This window comes from Botrytis porri (genome assembly GCF_014898465.1).
Source record: "Botrytis porri strain MUCL 3234 chromosome Unknown BPOR_017, whole genome shotgun sequence".
In the NCBI taxonomy this organism is placed as follows: domain Eukaryota; kingdom Fungi; phylum Ascomycota; class Leotiomycetes; order Helotiales; family Sclerotiniaceae; genus Botrytis; species Botrytis porri.
In genome coordinates this window covers 490,206-515,332 of record NW_024066091.1, presented here as the reverse complement: position 1 = coordinate 515,332, position 25,127 = coordinate 490,206, and the positions used below count along the sequence as shown (strand labels likewise).

Genomic DNA, 25,127 nt, shown 5'->3' with positions numbered 1-25,127 from the left:
TAACAAAGCTCAAGGTGAAGTTCGAAAAGAAAAATGAGCACAATTATGCGTTATAATTTTGTTAAATTCCTCTGTACCTCAATGATCAAAAGGTAACTAAATTGGAGTGTAATTCCCAGACGAGTCAAATTAACTTTCTGTACTCGATTATCGCCATTGTGTAGAATTTCTTGCCAGGTGCATTATGGAGGTTGCTGCAAATTAGATATATAGCAAGATGAACGTCTGAAAGATTCGAGTATTCACTGTTTTTCTCTTCCAACATACTGGTACATATTTCGTCATCAATATACCGTAAAGTTCTTCCCTGATTTCTTCTCCACATCATTCACCTGCTTTACTACTACCTTTCCATACTGCTCACTGGTAACTCATTCGCTCATGCACATCAAACCTTCTTACATCACAGCCTTCCACTTTATATCCCCTCCCCCCAAATCTCCAACTTTCTCACCTGGTCATTATATAAGCATCCTTCCATTCCTCCATCTTTTCAACTGAATCAATTCCACACTACTGCATACCCTGACTAGGTGCCCAACAAGCATCGAGACTACTTCTCTGACACGTTTTTTGCTCCAAAACCAGTAACTTCATCCTTCCGAATTTGACCGCAAAATATGAGATTATAACAACGAGCATAAAGCAGACGAATCAACAAAACTCACACATGAAACGACAAAAAACGTCACAAGTAAACCAAAACCCCGCACTCAAAAATACCCAAGAATCGTATTCGAATCCAGACCACGTTTCATCCCAGCTGACAAGAACCCAAGAATCTACTCTCAGATCCTCTCAAGTCTCTCTGTCAACCTGTAATCTCTCATGGCATCCTCGCTTCGTAACTTTCGTGAAAGAATTAGGTCTCAAATGACAAGCCATCAGAATTCTAAAGCTCAATACAAAGCGAAGAAGACAGAGGAAGAGATAGTGAATAATAACAATATGATGATCTCAGGGACTCGAAGATTAAGATATTGATCTTACTAAAGCGCACAAACAATCCCACCACTGAGAATCCTACAGGTAGAAAACCATCCAAGAAAAACTGTCAATGTGGACGGGACACGATGTGCAATTCCTTGACAATACAGAAGGGGAATAAAAACATGGGTATAGAACCAAGAATTCTCGCGACGGCGCGGACATTCGATCGTGGATTTGAGATTGTCATCCAAGTCTTCCGTTGTCATTTTTCGGCTTTAATCTCTCGCGCCTTCTTGCTACATACCCTCTATCTCTATCTCGAACTTCCCCAAACTCCCCTCCAAGAACACGAGTTTCTCCCTTCACACCTACACAAACAGGAAAAGCAGCAGCAGCAACACCAGATCCCACCAGCCGTGTTTCTGCCTCGTCTGTATTCTCGATACTGTTCTAGACTCGAGTATCCATACAAGTGGTGTCTTTGAATACCACCAGAACGAGATTTTGAGGATGAAGTCCCCCCCTCACCCCCGCGTGTCCCCAAAAACCTTGCTAAGAGAAAATCAAAAAGTGAACCAAGATCGAGATCATGGAAGAAAGCTTTGCCCAGGTAGTAAACACCCCCAGCGAGAAAGCACGAGGACATAAACCCATCCACCTCCCAATCCACCACCGACATCCTCTTTAAAAGAGCCTCCCCCATCCCCTAAACTTGAAGCAAGATAAAAGTTGACAAGGACTTACACAACTATCAAGCCTGTGTTTCCTTCTGTGTTATGATGATACAATACCAAAGAAGCGAGTATATTCGAATCTATTTGTAACATGGTGGAAAGCTCGGAGATGTGCTGATGTATATATAGGATGTGATACGTGATACGAAGATTATCGAAATTTATTAAGCATACGGCATTACTAGGAAGACATAGATAAGTATGCGATGTTTGTCATTGATCACGAGCGGTTGTATATAGTAGGTTACTTAGTAGGTGGGTGTTGAATTCACGCATGCACAAGAATAATTAATGGGTTGTACGAGATCATAGATGATGTGTATGATACTTGTATTGTAACTATGTATCATGTAGTATGGATAGGTAGACTCAGAAAAGACCAGCATCTAAACAGCATTTGTCTGTGGTCGAGCAGTGAGCAAAGAATTGAGCATCAGGTATGTTTCAAGCAACAACGGATAATAGACAAATGCCTATCAAGAGATAAAATATGTCATCCCTCGTAAGAACCACGAGAGAATATGCTTCCCAAATCCCAATATCCAAATACACCTCCTATCCCCACTCCCTCCCCGTAAAAGAAATTTCTCATCTCAAAAGCTTTCAGAAAACACGAAGCATCTACTAAAATATTCGTCCAGTTCACATCACACATCAAGTTCCTTTTTGAAACCCAACATAAGCTGTCCCTATCTGGATATTCATCATATGAGCTTTTGAGAATCGAATTTCATCTCTCCACAGTATCTTTCTTATCGGTCCCCGTAAAGAAATAACGTTTGCACTAAATCAACACAATTTAGGTATCTGAATATGGAAGTCGGGTCCCTTGCCCCTCATTCCTCATCAAGTACTTGTTCTTACTAGCTAGGAAATGAACCACTGTTTCTTGAGAAAGAAATGAATGATGTGCAAGAAAAAAAAAAGTTAAGAAAAGAGAAAGGTGGGATGGGGAGAATCCTTCTCAACGAACACACCCCCTCCCTCCTTCCCCATCAAACTGTTTTCAAAAAGCAAAATGAGCTGTAGATTTTACACGTGTGGTCGACACATGCATGCAAACCTTCTTTCTGCATCGCCAGGAAACTGTCGGCGGTTATGCAGTGTACCTTGGACAGTAGTTTAGCACTCCACTACTCGAGCCTAAATGTGGAATCGGGAGTATAATTATCTGCAGGAAATTTTCATTCTATGCTGAAATGGATATCGAATATCGTAATCGAATATGTGAGTCCCATTTCAGCAGTAGAATATTTTCCATATCAGACTAAGTATCCCATGTATGTATGTAAAAACTTTAATCCGCTCTGAACGCGTCCGTTGTAAGATACATTCGGTGTAAATTCGTGAATTCGGAGTTGGTGATTGCCACAAGACGTTTGTGGTTTTGATATGCTGAGCTCGAGTCGAGATAACAAGCCTGATATTCGAAAGCATGGCACACGTACCTGTGTAGAGACGTTTGTTGGCTGCATTTATCGTTGTCGCTGCAAGATCAATAGATACTATGAGGGAATAAAATGATAGATGCAGTATCAATGGCAATTGCAGTTATCGATGCATCATCGACAAACGCCAATAACGAACAATGCAACGCACTGCCAAAGTTCCAGCTGGCTGTTCATTCTTTCCTCACCATTTAGTTGCGTGAATCGGGTAGTAGTACAGTAGGGCTGCGTGCTGCGTGCTGCATGCATCTCGTTCGTAGCTATGAGCGCTGGTGCGAATCGGACGGGACTGGATTGAACTGGATGGGACTGGACTCAATTGAACGAACTCATACCAGCAGTCAGTTCTATTCCCATGCCGTTACGGAGAAACACCTCTTATGTTCTTCATCTTCATCTCCATCGTAGATCGGATATTCGTGAGAGTTTATTTCTTTACGACCATCTATAACTGGTACTTTGAGGTACGTAGGCTGATTTCTTCAAAGGACAATATAATAAGGAATAGTAATAGTAATAGATAGAAAGATGTATCATTCTCCAAGAACAATCATGGTGAAAATTGAAGTGATCAAGAAAACAAGATTGAAGAAATACATGAAGTGTAGAAAGAAAAAACAAAAGATAGACGATGAAAGAAATTTTGTTTTTCTTTTTTTCCTCTCTTTCTCTCCCTCCCCACAAAAAGAAGAAAAAGAAAAGATTTTTTTTTCTTTCATTCAGGCACTGTTCATCCAGACTTCGAAGTTCCACCGTGGCACTGATAATGCGAGTCATTTAGGGGCTTTTTTCTTTTCTTTTTCTTCTTTTCATCATCATTATTACCAAGCTACATAATATACTCCGTACATAGAATCTCCATAAGAATGTCATCACTGATCAGAACTCCATAAAATTGTCAGATAGATAATGATTCATAAATTGTACAGTGATTATGTGTAGATAATGAAGGATAATTCATAAATGACGCCTAGATGAATATAAACTTCACTCGAGTCAACAACAATGACCCCCTTTCCCCCCCAAGAAAAAGGTACAAAGTACAAATAGATTACATCCCGGCCTACCTACCGAGTAAAGAAAGACCCTGACCCACGCACGGTAATGACTGGCCAAAGTAATATAATAAGCATTTCTCTCCCTTCCTTCTAGAAGATCACTATTAATAGATGGGGCAAGAGAGTATGTGGTGTGTACGCAGTAGGAGTAGAATCTAGGTATTTGCTTCAAGGGAGTTACGTCGAGGTAGTTCGATATTTAGACGATTAGTTCCCTCGATACGGAGTAGAACCATATGAAGGGAATCCGGGTAAGGCTATAATCATCTTCTTCTGTTTCTTCAAGAGATACCAAGAAGCTAGCCAACCAAGCATATACTATCAAAGAAGATTCAATTGTATTATTACCTTACCTCACCTGTGCCGTACATACATAGATATCTACCTACTCCGTACATCTCTTTAACTACCTAATAACTGATACTTCAAACCCTCATCGCTAGCTGACCCCTGAACATGAATCGAGAACGCAAAGAGAAACAGATCTCGTAAAATGATTTATTTAACCTTTCCATAGGTACCTAGGTAATGTTAAAAATTTCCATCAGATGACCTTTCTCTCAAGCTTGTATCATGGTATCAAGCCATTCTCCTACCAAAGCTTCCACGGATATGGTTCAGGATTCGGACGGAAATCGACGTCTGACTCTCATTCCAGCTCACACCGCTACCTAGGAGGTACCTACTCCCAATACTACCAAGAATATGAGGTTTACCTTTTTGGGCTCCGCAATCGGGTTATTGAATGAAAAAAAAGTTTATTCTGTAAAGTGTGGGAAATCAAATTATGTGAAAAGTGTGGGTAATTTAAGAAAAATAGAGGACAGATTTATTGGGTCAAAGACCCTTCAAATCCTTATATATATAAAAAAGTGGTTTGATCTTCGAGAATTTCATCATGAATTTCAAGGATTGACGAGTGAAATAAGTTTGAAGTAGGTGGCAAAATTATGGGTTGTTGTAAATTGTAAGTGATTTGCTGTCCATCAATCATCAGTCAATCATCAGTATGGCATCACTGCCTCCAGTTTTACCCAGTTGAGCCAGTCCACAATTCAAACTATTCCTTTCGTCCCTTCGTAAAACGGATCCAAAAAGACTGGGCAGTGTCAATCCGTGTTTTGGATGTCTCGACGCTCAGCAGTAGTGTTAACAGTAGTGTTGAACTCAGAATCGCATCAGATTTGTGACTTGTCCAACTCATAAGCTCCACTAGTTTCTCTTGTGATTGCTTGTTCAGAATATTATCTCCCGTCTAGAAAATAAGCATGGCCCTCCGATGGCTTCTAGAAGAAACATTAAACTTTTTGGGGAAGTTTCTCAAATCTCAATGCTCAATAATGGTCCATATATAAATGTTTCAATGGTTGCTCGGTACCGGCAGGGGGCTTGATACACCTTGTAAGACAGAAGAAAGGCGGGGATCTTTGGAATCTATGGCTCGAACAGCCAAGTCCCTACTCCTCACCCAAATTTCCACTCTCATGAGACACCATCAATTAAGAGAAACAAATACCCCCACAAACAAGCTTTTCAAATCTCCCAGACTGATACCATCCAAGTATGAATGAACAGAGAGGAGTGTAGGGAAACATTTTCCAAAAGTTAAAGATCTCGCCACATCTCATCTATCCATCATTTTGCGTACAGTTTGCAGCAATCGACAATCATGTACCTTGTCCCAATCTGCACCTTGTGGCAATCTGCGCATAAAGCACACCGCTTCATCCTCTCCCACACCATCTGTACGGTTTGTATGGACTCTGGGAATATCGGAGACAAGTATCCTTCCAAACGGTCAATCATCCCCCACGTCTTTTCGAACTTATCATGCACCGCCATGCCAACCTTCTCCTGCACAACCTAGTCATATCCTGGACATGCCAGCCAGTCTGATGGTCGCCCACCGCCGCCACCATGGAAGCATTCCTCTCTGCATTGATGTTCTAGCAAATATCCCGGCACTATAATCCTGGTTCCGGGCACTTCAATAGCGTTTTGAGTGGGACAGACTATGCAAATCAGCACGGACTTTGAAGGGAAGCTACCCTGTAGAACCCTGATCTGTAAGCTTGGGAGAAAGAAAGCTTCGGGGAGGCGCCGACGGAATTATAATAGAGGGAGAAAAAATAGTCTTTGCCTTTGCTTTAAAAGCTCTTTGACTCTTCCAAATTTTTATCTTATCTCCCTTTCATATCCCCTTGATTGCATTTTAGAAGATTCAGATACTCATCCTTCTTCCAATCCTCTCTACTCGTTTTGCCTGACAGCATTTCTGCTTTATATTCATATACATCGTTCGTCGAATTTTTGCAAATTATAGACTACTGTTTTTGGCTCGTCTCATACATCGATAGACCTTTGAAAGGAAAACCAAGAGCTGGATTCCTACATACACAGTCAGCATTATTTCCTTTCAGTGTTCTCTTTCCTTCTGCAATCTCACCAGTTACAAGAGAAGATAAAAATCATCTCCGGTCCGAGTTTCTTACAGCATAAGCAAATTCTGGTGTTCTCCTGTGAACTCCGAATTCTGTTTTGAGACTTGGACCCTTAATGATAAAGATATCTCTTGTGGGGCTTCTATGAAGCACCTAATTGTTCTTGCAGATTCGCATATCAAAAGGGGCAATCTTTAAACGTTATATTTTCCTAACAAGTTAGCAGACTTTTGAAACTTCAGCATACATACATATATACATACAGTTGACATTGTTCTTCATTTATCAAATATAAAAAAAGATCTGTTTCTAAAGGTTCGTTCAATATTCTCATCTCAAGAATTTCCTGATTTTGGACTCTTCACCCCACCCACACTCAGACCAGGAAGAAGCAGGATTAGGAGAGGAAGAGGGAGAGAAGAGAGTGAATTCTAAGAAGAAGAAAAAATGGAATTTGACCAGCTGGCCAATACTTTAGTATTCACTCTTAACTCTTTCTTGACTCCTCAAATCATTGCATCATTCTCTATCAGTCATTGAGTAAAAAATTTGGGTCTCGGTCATTCGGCTTTACTAGCTTGGTTGTAAGAATTACGCTAAGAATTTCTACTTTATTACAGAGCTCTTTTTCGAAATAACTCTTTCAAAACTTCCATACTTCCTTCCACATATACACACACAACTTCAAAAAAGTCTTCTTCAAGAGACAATCATCCTTTCGTTCTTCACATTATCTTACAAGTCACTTTAATTGTCAACGAAAAATACAAATATGTCTGCAATTCGTTCCTCCTTGATTCGGGCTGCCGCAAAGGCTGGTCGCAGAACCACCCCCTCCATTATCTCTCGACAAGCTGTTCGAGCTTTCACAACCACTCCACAAGCCAACGACTATGAGGCTATCCACGAGAAGGAGATTCCTGCTACAAAGTTCCAACCTGGTAAGTTCATTTGTTACTTCCTAACATCAAGGCTACGTGGAGGTTTCAATACTTCATGTAGTTTTCAAGCAGATTCTCCGGTTGTCAGTTGAATACTGACTTCTGGATGTCATAGGTTCTGGAGCAGAAAGAGTAACAATTCCAGTTGAGGAAGCTGCATTGGCTGCAGCTGTTGCAAAGGAGGCTGTTGACGTTGTCACTCCCCTTACACAAAGTGCATTCAAGGGCATGACCCCTACTATGCAGAAGATGACTTTGATGGGCAAGGTCGTTGTTGTCACTGGGTAAGTCTACATTTCTTGAATTCCAGACATATTTTGTTGGATTCCCGATCTACAACTTGATCTACAACTTGATCTCTAGCTCGCACACAAAATCAAATTTCAACAATTATTCAAGATTCGACCCTTATCGGTCTTATCATCTACACTAGTTGTTTAGGATTGATTTAGTTCAAGCATTATCTTGTTTTGAAAGGGAAATTTCAAGGCTAACGCAGAGTTAAAACAGTGGTGCTCGAGGCTTAGGAAACCACATGGCACGTGCATGTGTCGAGGCTGGAGCTAAGGCTCTCGTTATTTTCGATGCCAACCAAGAGTTGGGTGATGCCTCAGCTGCCGAGCTTTACGAATTGACCGGAAACAAGATCCCCATCTCCTTCTTCAAGGTTGATGTTCGTGATGCCGATGCGATTGAGTCTGCTGTTGCCAGTGTTGTCGCGGAACATGGTGCTCCAGATGTTCTCATCAACTCTGCAGGTATTGCCGAGTAAGTACATATCAGAACAATCTGGCAGAAATTTATACTAACAACAATTTTCAGCTCTAACATCCCCGCCGAGACTTATGACCACAACATGTTCAGACGTCTTATCGACATCAACCTCACTGGATCTTTCCTCATGTCCCAAGCCGTCGGAAAGGCTATGATGGCCGCTGGCAAGCCAGGATCGATTGTTCTCGTCGCCTCCATGTCCGGCTCTATCGTCAACTACCCACAAGAGCAATCCTGCTACAACGCCTCCAAAGCCGGTGTCGTTCAACTCGGAAAATCCCTTGGTGCTGAATGGGCTAAGTATAACGTCCGTGTCAACATGATCTCTCCAGGTTACATGGACACTGCTCTCAACAACGTCCCAGCCCTTGATGCCCAAAAGGTTATCTGGAAGTCTCTTACTCCTCAAAACCGCCTCGGTGCTGTTGACGACCTTAACGGTCTCGCCGTTTTCCTCGCTTCCGATGCTTCCGCTTTTATGACCGGATCCAACGTCATTATTGACGGTGGTTACACTTTGTACTAAGCGATAATGAGGAGCTCACTTTCATGAGAGTCCATCAACATCTGGATACTTCATATCTTGGGTAATACCCAAAAACCTACCTGGTCGTTGGATGGTACCTCAGAAAAGGGCTTAATGACTTCTAATACCCTTTGCATAAAGATTTCATTTTCCAAAAATCGATATGATGTTTTCTTTGGTGCATGGCATGAAAAAGGATAGCAAACTTCTCTGTAATTACGTTTTTTCTACAAAGTGGGCGACAAAGGTCTAAAGATTTGTACTCAGGTACTTCGGTTTGGGCTTGGGCAATCTTTGATTTACTCGGCGTTAATATAAAGGTTGCATACAATATGGTCTACATGATCATGAATTGAGCGAATGGGCTCGGTTTAGAGGGAGATGTTTCATCACACTTTTAGATAATGTTATGGCTGGCTTTATGTAATGGTAACAGCATAGCATAGCATTAGCAATGATGCGATCAGCAATGCAAATAATATTTACATATTGATGTCTTTGATACACGGTGATCCATGGAGTGAATTGTAGTTGCATGTTCGACCTATCAGACTTTCAACTCCCGGTTAGTTCCTGATTTACGTCTGTATATGTCCCCTCTCCATGCTTTCCCCTCTTTCTTCCATCTCCCCTCCCTCGCACCTTTTCAACTGATGAAGTAACCAGTTAAACCCACGCATTCAATCTATCGTATCGCATCTCACCGATCCCAATTCACTGAGTCGACTGCATTGTTTACCCTACCCATATTACTCCCATGGCATCCAGAATCCAGTATCCAGAACCCGTAGCATCCATACACACTCGACACACTCACCGAATCAGGATAACAGTGGAGAGACTCAAGAGTGATGAATAGATATAGATATACTTTACAATTACTGCGGAGTGGGTGAGTGAGTGGGTATTCATCTACTCGAAACTCGGAATTGGAATTGGTGGTTTGATTTCGAGGGGTGAGGTATATGTATACCCACTAGCTCTCTCTATTTGACGAGCTATTCGACGAGCAGAAAGATGATGAGCGGAATGTGAGTGTATTGGGTAGGTGGAAAGTCTATCGCATGGATAAATAAGATTTCGTTCTTGGTATTTTGGATTGGATGGATGGTACTTTGGAATTTGATTTCTCGTGATGGATTTGTGGAGAGGTGGATGGATGGATAGATAGATAGATAGATATGTAGAAAGATATCCGGATATTTCTTACCGCCTACCTGCCTGGTCTTGGTGATTTAGAATCACATATCTATTGACTCTTCTCAAACTTTTTATTTTTACGGTTTGTTTTGTTCAATTTGCGGCGTTCTTATTTCTTGTATTGTATTTTATGATTACATATATTCATCGCTTATTTTTATTTCTATTTCTATTCCCCTCATTATTATTACCTATTAAGTCGAATACCTCATTTTCTGGCCACGCCTTTTTTGAGCTACTCATTCATATCAAAAATCGCTTTTTTATTTTATTGATATTTCTTTCAAAATACAATATAATTTGTTAAAAAATATATATATATATAATTCAGATTGTTTTAAATTTATTCTAGAAATTTCAGATTTTTAGGATCTTTCTGAATGAAAATTTAAAGCTTTGAAATAACGATTTTAAATTTACATAGGGATTATATATATAAATTTAAAATCTATTTCAAATCTTTAATAACCTTTCAACTACAATTAATAATACAAAATTGATTGATTTTTTAAAGGTTTTAGGCTTGAATTTATGTAGAGAATCAAAAAAGAATTCAAAAATTAATAGTTATAGAGATATAACTTAAACAAGAAAAAATGTTACGAGGTGATACTAGTGTTACGGAGGTACCCGCACCGCAACATGGATTATAAGATAAACCTAAGGCCTTGGTGTTGGAACCTACGAAAACAGCACTGTAGGGACAGTTGAATTGAAGGGTAACGAAAGATAGCGGTAACCAGATAAGTAATCAGTGATTAAAAGATAGGTACCTATCTTTTGTTGTTACCTACCCTACAGTGGGCACAGGGTAAGCAGCAGTCACAGGTCGGCTAGAGAGCACAGGTTAGATAAGCGGTGGCATCATTACCAGTCACGGGATGGACATCACGTGATCAGGAAACCGACTTGTCGAAATCGGCTTTACGGTAATCGACTTGTCGATTCATAAGGTACGAAAATCTATATAAGGGAATGGGTTTCATTATAATGTAGAGCTTCGTGCTCAAGAACAATCATTAGTTTCATTACTATAGTTGCGAGAATTGCAACCAGTTACAACCTTATTGAATTCCTACTTGAAGTCTAGTCTAAACCACCTCGAGAGATCTCTAGACACTTCCACGTGACCCTAGAGGCAGCTCCCGTAACAACTAGCCCTTCTTGTTCTATCCTATCCTGCTATATATATAAGAGCAAGATAGAATTTTCAGTTCTATTTCCTAGTCTTTTATGCTTTTGTAACATAGTAATAAAGCTTCTGAATACTCTTAGAAGTAATCTCGTGACAAAAAAGAACTCCTATAAGTTCAATAGTATCTTTATAAATATTTATATATTGATAATTTTTAAATTTTAATTTAATTTCTTATATTACAAAAACTTCAAACTTTTAATGAAAACTTTTAGTTTATTTTTAACAATTTTTATTAAAAAGTTATTAAAGATTTTTTTTAAAAAGTAAAATTTATATATGATTCTCATACAAATTTAAAAATCGATATTTTAAAGCTTCGAATCTCTAACCCAAAAAATTCTAAAAGTCTAATTTTTTTTAAAAAAAAAAGCTTAAGACAATCTGAATTGTAAATATACAAATTTTCAGTAAATTCTATTCATAAATAAGAAAGTTAAAAAAGTGATTCTTGGTGTGAAAAGGTGGCTCAAAATAGGAGTGGCCAGAAAATGGGGTACCCGACTTACTGGCCACTTCATCGCCCTCATCGCCTCACCACCTCTTTCCCTCTTTCTATTATCTTATTCCACATTTCCCATTTCCCATCCCATCCCTTTCCATTCCCATTCTATAGATTCTCAACTTCTGAGTAACCACTCACTACTACCAAACTGTACAAGGAGTACGCACCCACAAGACGAATACCATACCAGCCTTGACCAATACTCCGCGGATATCCTATTTCTCAAACTTCCCCTATCACTACACTATCTATTCTACTCTACCATCCCATCTAGATTCCATTCTCGAATTCAAATCCAAATATACACCAGCACTGCACTATTAAATTCTCCCGCCCTCATCTCCATCTCCATCTGCATCTGCACCCCTTCATCATCCCCGTCCTCATTCTCTCAGCTTCCTATCATGCCCTCTCCCCTCTCGCTTCCCCTCCCTTTTCTCCTTTTCTTTACCCTCTGCCCCCCTTGCCGCATTTCTCCTCTCCCTTCCCACCCCAACTAAACATCAAACCCTCCCCTTTCTTCCCTCCTCTCTGCCTATACATCCATCCCATCCAAACTCACTCACCCTACTCATAATCTACACCAACTCGCAGTCCTTAGGGTCTATACTAGCACCATACTATGTCCAAATCATGCATCCAGCTTCTTAAATTCCTTCTCGCTTCCCCATCCCATTCTTCCTCGCTAGATAACGAGCATCGAGAGGTAGGTATCTACCTACTCACATTAAACACAACACATGATGAGCAAAGAGTCGGACCTGCTGTCTGTTGCATTTAGTTCCTTCATTGCCCTTGTGTAAGACTACTGTTACCGGCAAGTCAACAGGTATCTCCACAAAACATCAATCTTCGGTCACATACAATCACAGACACACGAGAATTTTTATATATAAGTACTTTTCAGTCAAATGCATTCAAGTAACACCAACTCCCATGATTTTCCCACCAATATCTTTTTACGATACGAAACCTAAATGTTCTTACTAACTTTCCATTTTCCATCCGCCCACATCACCCCCCAAATGCACCCAGAGACCGCCCATGAAAGAAACATTGGCTCCGCATAAAACATCATGAATGCCTCTACCTAAAAATTCTCATAATGAAACGTGTCAACTGTCTGCATTTCCCATAAATAAACCTCTACCACCAATATCCACACGTATTCCCACCCTTTATCATGCTATCCATCCTCATCTAATATGCAATTAATATCTATCACCACCACGAGCAGGCTTATTCTTTCCCTCAGCAACAGCTTGAAGGATCAACTCCTTAGCCTTCTCAATGCCCTCTTCACTACCAACAACCTCAATTGGATCAGTTCCCTGTCCACGAGGAACAGTAACGTTGCAGCCAGTGGCCTTACGAATACTATTAACCTTGCTGCCATTCTTACCAACAATAGATCCATACAAGCTAGGATCAACAAGAGTAAGGTGTCCAACAAAGTTGTTTTTCGATGCTTGTTCAATGGCTTGAGCTAAGATGGATTTAGCTTGCGCAACATTTTCGGTGGTGCCACGCAAAACCCATGGAATGTCACCAGTCTCTCCAGATTCAGACTTGTTAAAGACGAACCATTCCTCAACGTCATCAGTTGTATCCTTTTCATCTGTGATCAAAGCATCCTTAGCGCTAGCTCCTGAGGGTGGTGTGGCTCTTGCTGGCATTTTAGCTCCTGCATGATCAACTGTGACTTGAAGATCATTTCGCAACTTTCGGAAAAATAGGCCATTGTTTGAAATGTCGTGGTGAAGCTTTCGTGGAACCTGGACAGTTTCACCTTCTTGGCCTTTAACGAGTTCAAGAATATGTGCCTTTGCCTTTTCGACATCAGCAGGAAGGCCAGTAACGGTGATTCCAGTTTGACCACTGCCCTGTCTAGGAATATCGATCGAGACTTTGAAGTTTTTCTCCATACCCTTCTTCGTCTCACCGCCAGCACCGATCAAAGGACGATGCTTGTCGGTTGGAACATCCACAGTTTCTGTTGTTTGGCTATCTCGTTCCTCAACAATCTTTTGAATGGCAGAAACAATGTTATCAACAAGCTGTCGGCTACCTTCAACCTTGATAGCATTACCCTCAGATTCGGCCTTGGGGAATTGCACAACCCGAGCGAGCTCTCGGCGGTCACCAGATCCACCAGCATTGACAATGATGGCATGGATGTTTGCGCCTCCAGCACCGATCAAAGCTCTGTGATGCTTCTTGTCGACATCCAAAGTCTCGGTAACTGTCGAATCAAAAACACTCTTCTTTTCCTCGATCAATTTCTTTGCCTTTGCGACTTGAGATGCTGTTCCCTTGATCTGAATCTCAACTCGTCCTGATGCGTCAGCACTGTCGCGAGAGTTTGGAACATCAATCTTGGCTCCAGTCAATTGTCTCAATTCTTCCATGCCAGCTCCACGTTGACCGATAAGGGAAGGAATCTGGCTTTGCTGAACGCTGACAGTAGCGCTATGAGAGTTATCTTGTAGATATTGAAACAAAGAAAGAATTTCATCTCGGGCTTCATCGGCTCCCTTCTTAGGCCCCTTGATAGAGACTTCATCTGGGGCTTGTTGACGTCGAGCATTTTGACCAGCATCATTTTCTGCATGCTCTTCATCTGTAGGCCGACCCGAGCGTGGGAAATGAATTTGGACCTTGTAACGAGTTTGCAATCTGTTGATCTGGGTTCCCTTGGCACCAATGAGCTCAGGGTGGAACTTAGGATCGATCTTCAGAGTGTACGTGGTCTCATCAGCCCATTGTCTGCCAAGAGCCGAGATATGAGATTTGGCAGCATCTGCTTTGGCCTTAGGTCCCTTCACTTCGACTTGGCCATCCTTGAGTTGAATGTCGACATCGAACTTTTCACGCAACTCGTTCACGAACGAGCCTCCCTTACCAATGAGCTGGTTTGCATGCTTTTGAGGGAAGTCAAAAGAAAGTGTGTAACCACGCTCTTTCTCCTCTTCAATCGCATGTGCGACGAATTCTCTGACCTTGACAGCCAACTTCTCCACAGTGGGTCTAGGTCCTTGAAGTGTGACAACAGTGCCATTAGCAACAACGCGAGTAGGAATTTGGAAGGCTTTGTTCTCCGCGGTGATGAATTTCCTGAGTTTATCGTGGTAACTATGGTTGTCAGCATTCAATCAAACGAAACGTTGATTCAAAGACTTACATTCTTGGAACATCGATCGATTCGCTGGTAATCTCTGCCTGAGAATTAATGACATCAATAATGTGCTTGCGAGCTTCTTCTAAACCTCGCTTAAATTCTGCAATGTCATTTCTTGAAGGTTGACTACGGGGAATACTGTATTCGGGTTCTTTTCCAGCAGGTCCCTCAAAAACAAGGAGTACATCGCCGTTGGGCCCATCTGGCAACACAACGTGCACGCCATAATCCTTCTTGACTCTTGGAGAGATATCTTGTTCAAGATGCTTATGGTAGAAAGAGTTTACTGGAATGTTTGCCATACGTGAGTGAGGGTGAGCATCCATTATGTTCATCAGCTGTCCCTGTACTTCAAACAAGGCATCCGTTTCCTCAGAGAAGATTTCCCAATTCGAGCCACTGCCAACATTTGGTGTGTAAATACGAGCATTGTGAAGCCTCTCGAGTCTTTCGATCTCGCTGCGCTGGCGCAAATATCGTGCAAGGTTGAAAGCATGCTCTTTGCTGTCTGGTGCTCCAGTGAAATGTTGAGTAACATCAATATTGGTAGATTGCGATTTAGTCGATAGCTTTCTGGCTTCCCGCACAGCTTCCTGAATCTTGTCTATAGGGCCAACGACTGTAATGGTGTTATCTTGTTCATCTTTGTCTGGCACAAATAGGGCACATCCAGTTCTGGCAAAAAAGTCCTCTCCTGGGTTACCTTGTTCACCAATAATAGATTGATGGCGACCCTTGCTGATCCCTCTCACTTCTTGGCGCGTGAGCTCTTCGTGCAACTGCTTGGCCCGACGCTCAATCTCCGCACGTGCTGCTAGGACGGCAGCACGGTCACCATTGAGAGTAATGCAGTTGTCAGCAGCAGCTGGAACAAAATTGGGGCCTTCGGGACCATGAGGGGGGGTTCGCCAGATGTAATTAGACGGGATTTCCAACTCGGACAAGTTGTGAGTATTTCTCAAGGAATCGGCATGAGTGTCATGGGGACCAGCAATGAAACGGTAGAATTCCGATGGGATACCACGCAGCTTGGTCTTAGTTGTGCCTGCTTTCTCTCCCACAATTTTCTCGATTGCCTTCTTAGCTTCTGCGACCGCAACAGCATTGCCCACAATAGTGACATCTACTGTGGCATCTTCATCATCGTCGACTGGGCTCGCCTTATTGTCCTTGGGCATTTGAATTCTAGCACCAGTAGCTTCTTGTAACTCCTTAATCTTTGAACCTTGTTTTCCGATGATGAAGGCTCGTGCTTTGCTGGGGATAGTGACGTGGATTTCTTGCTGGTGAGAGTGTTAGATTAAGCAAAGGAATAAAGTAATGATTGACTTACCTTTGCACCAATTTGTTCCATCAAAGCCTTGATACCGGTACGAGAAGCTGCGGGAGGACCATAAGCTGTAAAGGTCATCTTACCTCCCATACCAGTTGTTTGAGTAATATTAGACCTATACTTCTTGTTGATCTCTCTCAAAATTTCTGGCAAAGGCTTCTTGAGCTGGTCACGTTTGAGAATGTGATCTTTGGCTAATTCGATTCTTTCTTGATGTTGTTGGCCTGGTTGATTGACCTTTGGTCGATTGACAGAAGACATTGGGGTTGCTGCGCCTGAGATGGGAGTAGAAGCTCGGGATGCTCCATTTGTTGGAGTTCCATTGGCATTGGCTGACGATTTTCCGCCGCCCCAAATACCTTGAGCTTGAGGCTTAGGTTGGGAAGAGGCTCCGAGAGCTGGGAACAACTCGTGAGATTGTGTATCGATTGAGGGCTCCTTGCGGACGTCCTCCTTTTGTTTTCCTGCAGCTTTTGTGGACACATTGGGGACCCATCCTGGAGCGGTGGAATCTCCATTGACGTCCTCGAGAACGCTGGTAGAGGTAGGTTGTTCACCATGCTTCAAATCTTCTTCATCGGGGACCTCCTCAATAGAGGGTTGATGTTCATGATCGTGTTGCTGCATGAGCTTCTGAGCCCGAGTAAGTTCAGGCCCATTGCCGTTAGCTTCGACATGGCCATTTAGCACAGCAGTATCGACGGCAGACATGGTTGGAATGATTCAGATGTTAAGATTGTAGAATATGGACGAGATTGAGGTTGCAATCGACTAGTGATTCTATGACATGGCAATTACATTAGTATAAGATGCAATGAACAGTATGCTTCCCACAACAACTACAATTGAACAGAGACTATAGCTTACCTAAAGAATTGCTGAGGGATTGAGGACAGGGCGAACGCAGATCAATTGAACCGGGAAGATAAGGACAAGTAAGGCCACGCAGACAAATTATGGGAGAATGAGCTCCAAGGTCTAGAAGACTGGCATAAGGGGCGATGCAGTAATAATGTGGGAAGGTCTGTAGAAATTGATAAAATGCAGAGCTCTTCTCGATTGAATAGGCTCTGTAAGTACAAGTTTCTTCTGTTATCTGAAAAGTTATGTGCAACGACGTTGAAAGTTGTCAAGATGTCAAAAGTTGTATCGTGGGTGGAACGTATTATGGAACTTTCTTGAACACTTAATCAGAAGCTTGGGCTACAAAATGAACCTGGTAAGCGAACCCGATCTAGTCAGATTGTCTTGGCAACCCGTGACTTTGCAAAGGCCTCGAGTCCTCGAGTTATTCCATATCCGAAGAAACATTGAAGCAGTGAACGAAGCTGTTATCAAAATCTGCAGTTTAATTCCCAATTATTCGAGTCAAAGACGTCAAGCTCTGGAAATCATATGAGTGTTGTTTTTTTTCCTGATTCATGAGGAAATTAACTAAGAATGAACGCTTCAAATTCTTACCAAATCATAAAAGCTTGCATGTTGGATTCTAGTATGTATTGCACTGATTTCACCAGGTTCAGCGATGATGAGTACGGTACATAAACATGACCTAGTACTGGGCCTGATTCTATTCAATCTTCCCCGCTGGTTTTCAATGTCAATACAATTGAGGGGTATGTCCACATGCAAATTTCCCCTTCGCATTCGATTAATGTATAAGACTTAATCAGATAGCACGTGAAAGGGTCGACGATGATGCACCTGATGCTTTTGAGAAGGTAGAGCTGGAGTGGCTTCATCATGGAGAGAGCACTTGGGTATACATACATGTACTTACATGGCATTCAAATTGGCAAGAAAAGTACCCTCAGACTCAAAGATATCTGCCAAGGCGAGAGCTTCTTGATGAATTTCTGTGCCAAGTGGCTATACTTTATTCCTGTCTTGAGGAGAGGATTTTGAGCTCTGAGTGCTCTCGAAATGGCTTGTCACATAGTCGAATGGTCATGGACTTCGAATCCAGTTCGAAATTCGATTGAGGATCACCCCTCCTGTTGTGTAGCAGATGTGGTGTCTCGACGTCTCTCAGAGTCAGCCCACCCACCTGCCCCAGGTAACATATCACCACTCTATACAGAACAGTACAAGAGGTCCGCTGCACTGTTGTATATCATGAGCAGGTACTATACCACATTGTAACGGCGTTTTTCCTTTGTCTATTTTGAAATTACAGAGCAGATAATGGTTACTTCGGCAACCAGGAGTATGACCCCACTATCTCAATAGCGGGCGTAGATGAAGCTGTCTCGTTTGAGATCTCGGGGATAAGAGAACAATTTGTATCGAAAGTCACCTAAAGGTTGCATTCAGAGGATAAGAACGATCCGGGCTATTTGTAGAAGAAAGTGATAGTATGCTGTACCTGTACAATTGCATACAACGGCTGAGGATATCTCCTTATGTAGAAGCGAGAAAGATCCCGATGAATGATGAAAAAAAAAAATTGGCGATTGTAGACTGTTGTACCACATTATGACTTTCAAATTCGAATCTATGAGTAAGGATAAGGAGGTGAAATTGAAAAGATCCTTGCTCTCGGAACCAGGGATACAGCTTCATATGTCTTTCCGGTGGTATCTGTTAACTTCATTCACCTTAGTCGTCTGATAATATTGTCACTATCGCTCAGGTGGGGAGGAGAAAACGATGATCTTCAAGGGATCAAAAATCTAGAAGCCGGGAGCATGAAAGCTATGGGGATTTTTGATTCATTGCACCAACGGTTTTCAACAGTTCATTACTAGGGACTTAATATCAGTTACGTACTTTGTACACTAATGAATATGAAGGTGTGGTATCGGATGTTGACAATTTTCGTAGGTATTTTGTCCGAACAAACCGGTGGAACAAAGTGATGGTGGTGGTGGTGGTGGTGGGTTGTTCTTTGGGGAAAGCTACCAGATAGTGTAGCTGGGAAATACGTGAACCACTAGATAGGTGGTGGTTAAGATAGGGAATACAAGTGACGAAAGAAAATCCAATATCAAATGATTACCCAAGAATTCATTTTAATTCAGCCAGCCGACGAGAAAGGCTCTAGATGAATAGCAACCAGGCAAGCCAAGTAACCTCAAGTAATACTTTTGGAGTGTGGTAACAGTAACCTACTATTAGAAGCCATTCAGGGTCTTTGCATGAACCTTAGAAGGCGTTCAAGTACGAATATGACTGTTTGCAAGATAATTGGTTGAGTAATGTAGTCGAAAGGAAGTTTAGATTACCAGACATACCAGTGAGAAAATGGGCTGCAGAGTTTGTATGGCAACTTGATCAATCACACGGTGGCTTAGAGACCTTCAAATACAACCTTGGAAATCATTACATTTCTAGGTGTGATTACCTCCCTACTAGATACATGCTGTCGATGTACATTAGTGTCATGTAATGTACATGTTGTGGTAACGAGGCTTGTTTGAAATGCCGTACGAAAAATGGAGCAACTTATGGGTAGTAATTACTGGCGTTGACATTAAATCGTAGGTAGGTAGATAGAGGGAGGGAGAGGCTATTCGCAGGAGAAAAACGGAATTGACCACTGGCGAAAACCTTCGACGATCTAATTGTTCCCTTTTAATTTAGAGATTTTGAGATTTTAACCGGTAGTATGATAACTGAAGGCTATCCAAAGACTTATTTAGTACTACTAACTATCATTAATCTATGTGTGGTTGATTTATCATAGAATTGATTGAAATGAGCAATTTTGGCATCTAGTTTCTCCTATGTATCGGCAGGTAGGTGGGTAGTGTTAGAGAAGGAGACGAGATCTAGACGATATCAAGTAGGTACTGGTAGTAGATACAACATCCCTTGGTAGGTAGATATGTGCAATAGCTTTCATCATGAATATAGATATCTGGTAAGTATGTTGATATAAAAAGTCGTTTCCTTCCCCTCTCTTGTCTCTCCTCCTTATCGTCTCCAGAATTGATTCATATTTTGGTGTATTGGTTGAATATCATTGATGGATATACTCCAGACTCCTTCTTACCCTCATCCGCCTACCTCCCTTCCTTATATTTCATCTACAAGAGAATTCATTCACCCTATCCTATCCTTTCATTAAAAACTGGACTCAAATTACTCAATCTTTATATTACTTCTTCCCATTCCTTTCCTTCTAGAATCCATTGATCATTCCTTTCCCAAGATTTCATCACGATTACAATTTACAAGCCAATTTATGACCCAGTCATCCTCTCGTTGTACCCAGTCAAATCGGTTAAGCTGACAGCGAAAAGGGTCGTAAAAAGGTCGGGCAGTGGAGAAAATTGAAAGTCTTTTCCGAATCCACGTTCAAGTCGTTCCAACTCAACAGGGAATATAATCAAGGAATTTTAATCCTCTTGGTACCTTCCCTACTTTCCCTACCTTCCCTACCTTCCCTACCGGCCGAGCAGTCTACCCAGTACCTAGCACCGCTGCACCGTGCCTAGGATTCGGAATTATCGAAGGTTTTGTCTCCTGCCATACATTGGGCAAATCACTCGTCGCTGAGTCTCGGTCTGGTAACCACCGCCGTTGAAGCCACCTTATCATACACTGATCATTGGGTTCAAAGATTCAAGAGATCGATAAAAACGTATTAAGCATTGGGGTAGAGAAGAGATGTTCATCGTCAGTTACCCTTTTGGAGAGGATCACAGTAATTCATTCATCCGAGGAGTTGCCATTACAATCAATCATTTTATATCATATACCACTTACAACCTACCAGCAGCAGCACCACGGAACAATCGATTATACATTATACTCACTCATCCCATACCCCTCCCACTCCCTCCCCTCTTTTGGAACAATCTCGCTCCCCTTCAAGACACCTACCTAGTACCCTCCCACCCTCCTACCCTCCTACCCTCCTACCCTCCTACCCCCTAGCTATATCATTCATCAATATCAACAAAAGAAATCCCAATCCCCCCGTCATAAATTGATTCACCTCCATTCATCTTACACAGATATTATTTTGGCCGCCAATTTTATCTACAAACCACACTCCGATCATATATAGTGTTTTGCTGCACTGTTCAACTAGAGATACTCGACACCCATACTGATTATCTGGTAATTCCCGTCCGCTACCAAATAACAGCAAGAACCATTACTTTACCCTCTTCCCCCCTTCATTGAGCGAACATTGGGCGACAACTACTCCAGTACTACTTTCCTGTACCAATATTGATTCGATTTACACCAAGGAGATACAGTAGAAACAGTCCACCCCGTCACTCGTTACCCTGTACCAATTTGATATTGCATGCAGATTTCAGTTTTGATTGGCTCAAAGTGTCACGGCAATTTACGAAACACTCGTCCTCCACTCAAAGCGGCGGACCTCCCAAAGTTCAAACGAAGGTCTGAGCAGTGACCAAAGATATGGACCAGGAAATCAAAACAACCAGCCGTAGGTTAACTAAGTTAACTAAAAGGCCACCACCATCCAAAGCTATAGCTTCATTCGAGGCAAGACAAAACGACAGCTCATCTTTTTCCTTCCATACATCTTTACGGAGTCAGCGTAGCTCTGGAAGCTTACAGCGAGCCCCATCGGCACCTTCTTACCCCAGATCTTACTACGCTCCAGGTCATACCCGAAAACTTACCTCTCCCCATCCCGCATCCAGTAATTCGTCTCTTGAGCATCAATATTCGAACACCTCTCCTGTGCTGGCCGGATCAGAATTCGTGCTTCAGCCCGTAGGCATGGGAGGAGCGAATGACAATCGCCGTTCCATTCCATCGCGACCAATAAGTGAGAAGAGTTCCGAAGACTTTATCGGTGCTCCCTTTGATAGTTCTGGTTTATTTAGTCACATCGATTCAACAAAGTCTTCTAGTACCCCAAATACTTTGCGGCGCCCGCCACCACCACAGTCATCGCATACGAGTCCGGCATATATGGTAAGTCCACAGTTACGGCAATCCGCAAGTTTTACCGCAGGCGATACGATGAGCGAAAAAGCCCCTCCACGCGTGGGTGAGAACCAGCTCATCAGTCCTAAAAGATACTCGGATGAAACCAAGGAACCCAAATCTGGAATGCTGAGAAAAAAATCGGGCTTCTCTGGTTTTATGAGTAGCATTGGCGTTGGCTCACCTAGAGGAGTCAAAATTTCCGCTCCTGAGAATCCCGTCCATGTTACTCACGTTGGGTACGATAACACAACTGGTCAATTTACTGTAAGTATAATCAATGACGAATTGCCCCGCCCCAAAGAACTATTCCGTATCTGACAGGTTCCTAGGGGTTGCCGAAAGAATGGCAGCGTATGATCAACGAAAGTGGCATCACGAAAAAAGAACAAGAGCAACATCCGCAAACAATTGTCGATATCGTCGGTTTTTATAAAGAGAACACGGATAAAGGTGGTGAAGAAATATTTGACAAATTTGATCATGCAAAGGTACCAGAGATGACTATGGCGCGCACTGCGCCTGCGCCATTGCCATTGTCCCCGAGCTTCAATACCCCGAATTATGGTTCAATGACACCGATGATGAGTCCTCCAGCTAGTCCTCGATTTCCCTTAAACAACGAGTTGAGTTTCGAACACCCAAGATCCCCGCCTCCTATTCCGCGCGGAACTCAAGGTGTAGGTTCTCAGCCTAAGCCTGAGCTCAACGGGCTCGTTCCCAGCAGACCAGCCCCTAGGCCACCTATGTCCATGCAAGGGCCTACTCGAATTGCACCACCGCCACCTGCCGCTGGTAAAGATTCAGGAATTGGAATGACCCGTCAAAGTGATGATCTACCGGCATTGGCATACGTCCCTCCAACTGTACAAGACAACGGTCCTATGCTCCCAGAAGAACACAGGTCAAGATCAAGATCAAATTCAAAAGTAAACGGCACATCACCATATGCAACTCCAGTACCAGCATCTCCACAGGTTTACCAGCAACAGATTATGCACCATCAAGAGCAGGCAATGCAACATGCTCAACAGGCAATGAGCCGATCAATCAGCGTCAAGAAGCCCACTCAGCAAGCTACTCCGCCAACCCCTCAAGGTCCATTCCCAGCGAATGGTGTTCCACACCCAATTCAACAAGCTAGACAAGTACCAGGTCCACGTCCCAGGCAACGAGCACGACAAAGCACCGGCTTTGACATTGTTGCCAGGTTGAAACAAATTTGCACAGAGGGCGACCCACGAGATATCTACAAGGAGCTCACGAAGATTGGGCAAGGTGCATCTGGTGGTGTCTACACTGGCTATGAGCGAGGGACAAATCGATTGGTAGCCATCAAACAAATGAATCTCGAACAACAACCAAAGAAAGATTTGATCATCAACGAAATTCTTGTCATGAAAGACAGCTCTCATCCGAATATAGTCAATTTTATTGATAGTTTTTTGGTTACTGGAGAACTTTGGGTAATTATGGAATATATGGAGGGTGGAAGTTTGACGGATGTTGTTACTTTCAATATTATGTCAGAAGGTCAAATTGCAGCAGTTTGTCGGGAGACTTTAAAGGGTTTACAACATCTTCATTCCAAGGGAGTCATTCATCGTGATATCAAGTCGGATAACATTCTGTTGTCTATGGATGGAAACATCAAACTAAGTAAGTTTGCTAGCTTCCGAACATGTAACACTAAAGCTAATATCTTTTACAGCTGATTTCGGCTTCTGTGCCCAAATTAACGAAGCTCACAATAAACGTACTACCATGGTTGGTACACCATACTGGATGGCGCCCGAAGTTGTCACACGCAAAGAATATGGACGCAAAGTTGATATCTGGTCTCTTGGTATTATGGCGATTGAAATGATTGAAGGAGAGCCTCCCTACCTCACCGAATCACCCCTGAGAGCTTTATACTTAATCGCGACGAATGGCACTCCTGCTATCAAGAACGAACAGGAATTAAGCATTGTCTTCCGTGATTTCCTTTACTTTGCTCTTAAGGTTGACCCAGAAAAGCGAGCTAGTGCCCATGATTTGTTAAGGGTAAATATCTTCCTTCACATCAATATTGCCCGAGGCTAATAAATCATCTTTTGTAGCACGATTTCATGAAACAATGCACAGACCTCATACAATTGGCACCTCTAGTACGATCTGCACGCAATGCCCGAGCACAAGAAAAGGCTCAGAAGGCACTATCATGATCTTCACAAAGTTGAACCATGAACGAATAATGAACTCAAAACATGATGTTGGCGCCGCAATCTTTGCATGGAGCAAAGAAATTGGCTTTATCCTCTTGGCGTTTTTGGTGAACATGGCATGAAATGACCTTCTCTGCTGGTCGCATATGTTTGCTTCCGTTGATAGAGCACATGGAGCCATTATATTACCCTTACTTTGGAATACACGTTCTTCTTTGAATCTGGGGCTTTTCATAGATTAATGCACACACCTGGATATATGGTGTGCAAAGCAAAGCACAGCAAGAATTTCTAAATCGTTAAGCGCTTTTTGACCGCAACCAATTTCGGCATTTGCAGCAAGCAAAAGTTGGTATTTGCGAATTGCGACCTTTGGCTATTTTGTTCTTCTATATTTACACCATTGCACAACCCTTTTTTCAATTTACTTTTTTCTTTTCTCTCAGGTTAGGTGGAGATGGAAAAACTTTTTTACATATATGAGATGTAGGGCTCTCCGTGGAGGAGTCTGGGAGGATTTGGTATCACCATTGGATTTGATAAGGATATCATGGAACACATTAGAAGAGTTGATGGGCGGTCGATGAATGATTGGCGAATATATGATATCCTGATTGACTTCAAAAATTTACTTTTTCCGCCTTTTACCCTTTATGTTTGGAGGATTGGATAGGCAATTAGAAGTTGAGGGTGACGGAACGGAATAGGGCATTTGTATTAATGGTGGAGCCTTGTTCGGTC

General features: G+C 42.3%; 3 protein-coding genes across 3 annotated transcripts; 2 read left to right on the top strand and 1 right to left on the bottom strand.

Moving 5' to 3' along the window:
- Nucleotides 1-7,383: 7,383 nt before the first annotated feature.
- Nucleotides 7,384-8,852, top strand: EAF01_010679 (uncharacterized protein; the record flags this gene model as incomplete). Its single annotated transcript, XM_038918936.1, has 4 exons — nt 7,384-7,552; nt 7,668-7,836; nt 8,063-8,320; nt 8,375-8,852. The coding sequence occupies 4 exons, from the start codon at nt 7,384-7,386 to the stop codon at nt 8,850-8,852; spliced, it is 1,074 nt and encodes a 357-aa protein (XP_038765639.1).
- Nucleotides 8,853-12,963: 4,111 nt separating this feature from the next.
- On the bottom strand, nt 12,964-16,974 carry EAF01_010678 (uncharacterized protein; the record flags this gene model as incomplete). Its single annotated transcript, XM_038918935.1, has 3 exons — nt 12,964-14,884; nt 14,934-16,213; nt 16,264-16,974. 3 exons carry the CDS (start codon nt 16,972-16,974, stop codon nt 12,964-12,966), a joined length of 3,912 nt encoding a protein of 1,303 aa, XP_038765638.1.
- Nucleotides 16,975-21,642: 4,668 nt separating this feature from the next.
- EAF01_010677 (uncharacterized protein) lies at nt 21,643-24,386 on the top strand (the record flags this gene model as incomplete). Its single annotated transcript, XM_038918934.1, has 4 exons — nt 21,643-22,446; nt 22,512-23,838; nt 23,891-24,225; nt 24,282-24,386. 4 exons carry the CDS (start codon nt 21,643-21,645, stop codon nt 24,384-24,386), a joined length of 2,571 nt encoding a protein of 856 aa, XP_038765637.1.
- Between the last annotated feature and the right edge of the window lie 741 nt (nt 24,387-25,127).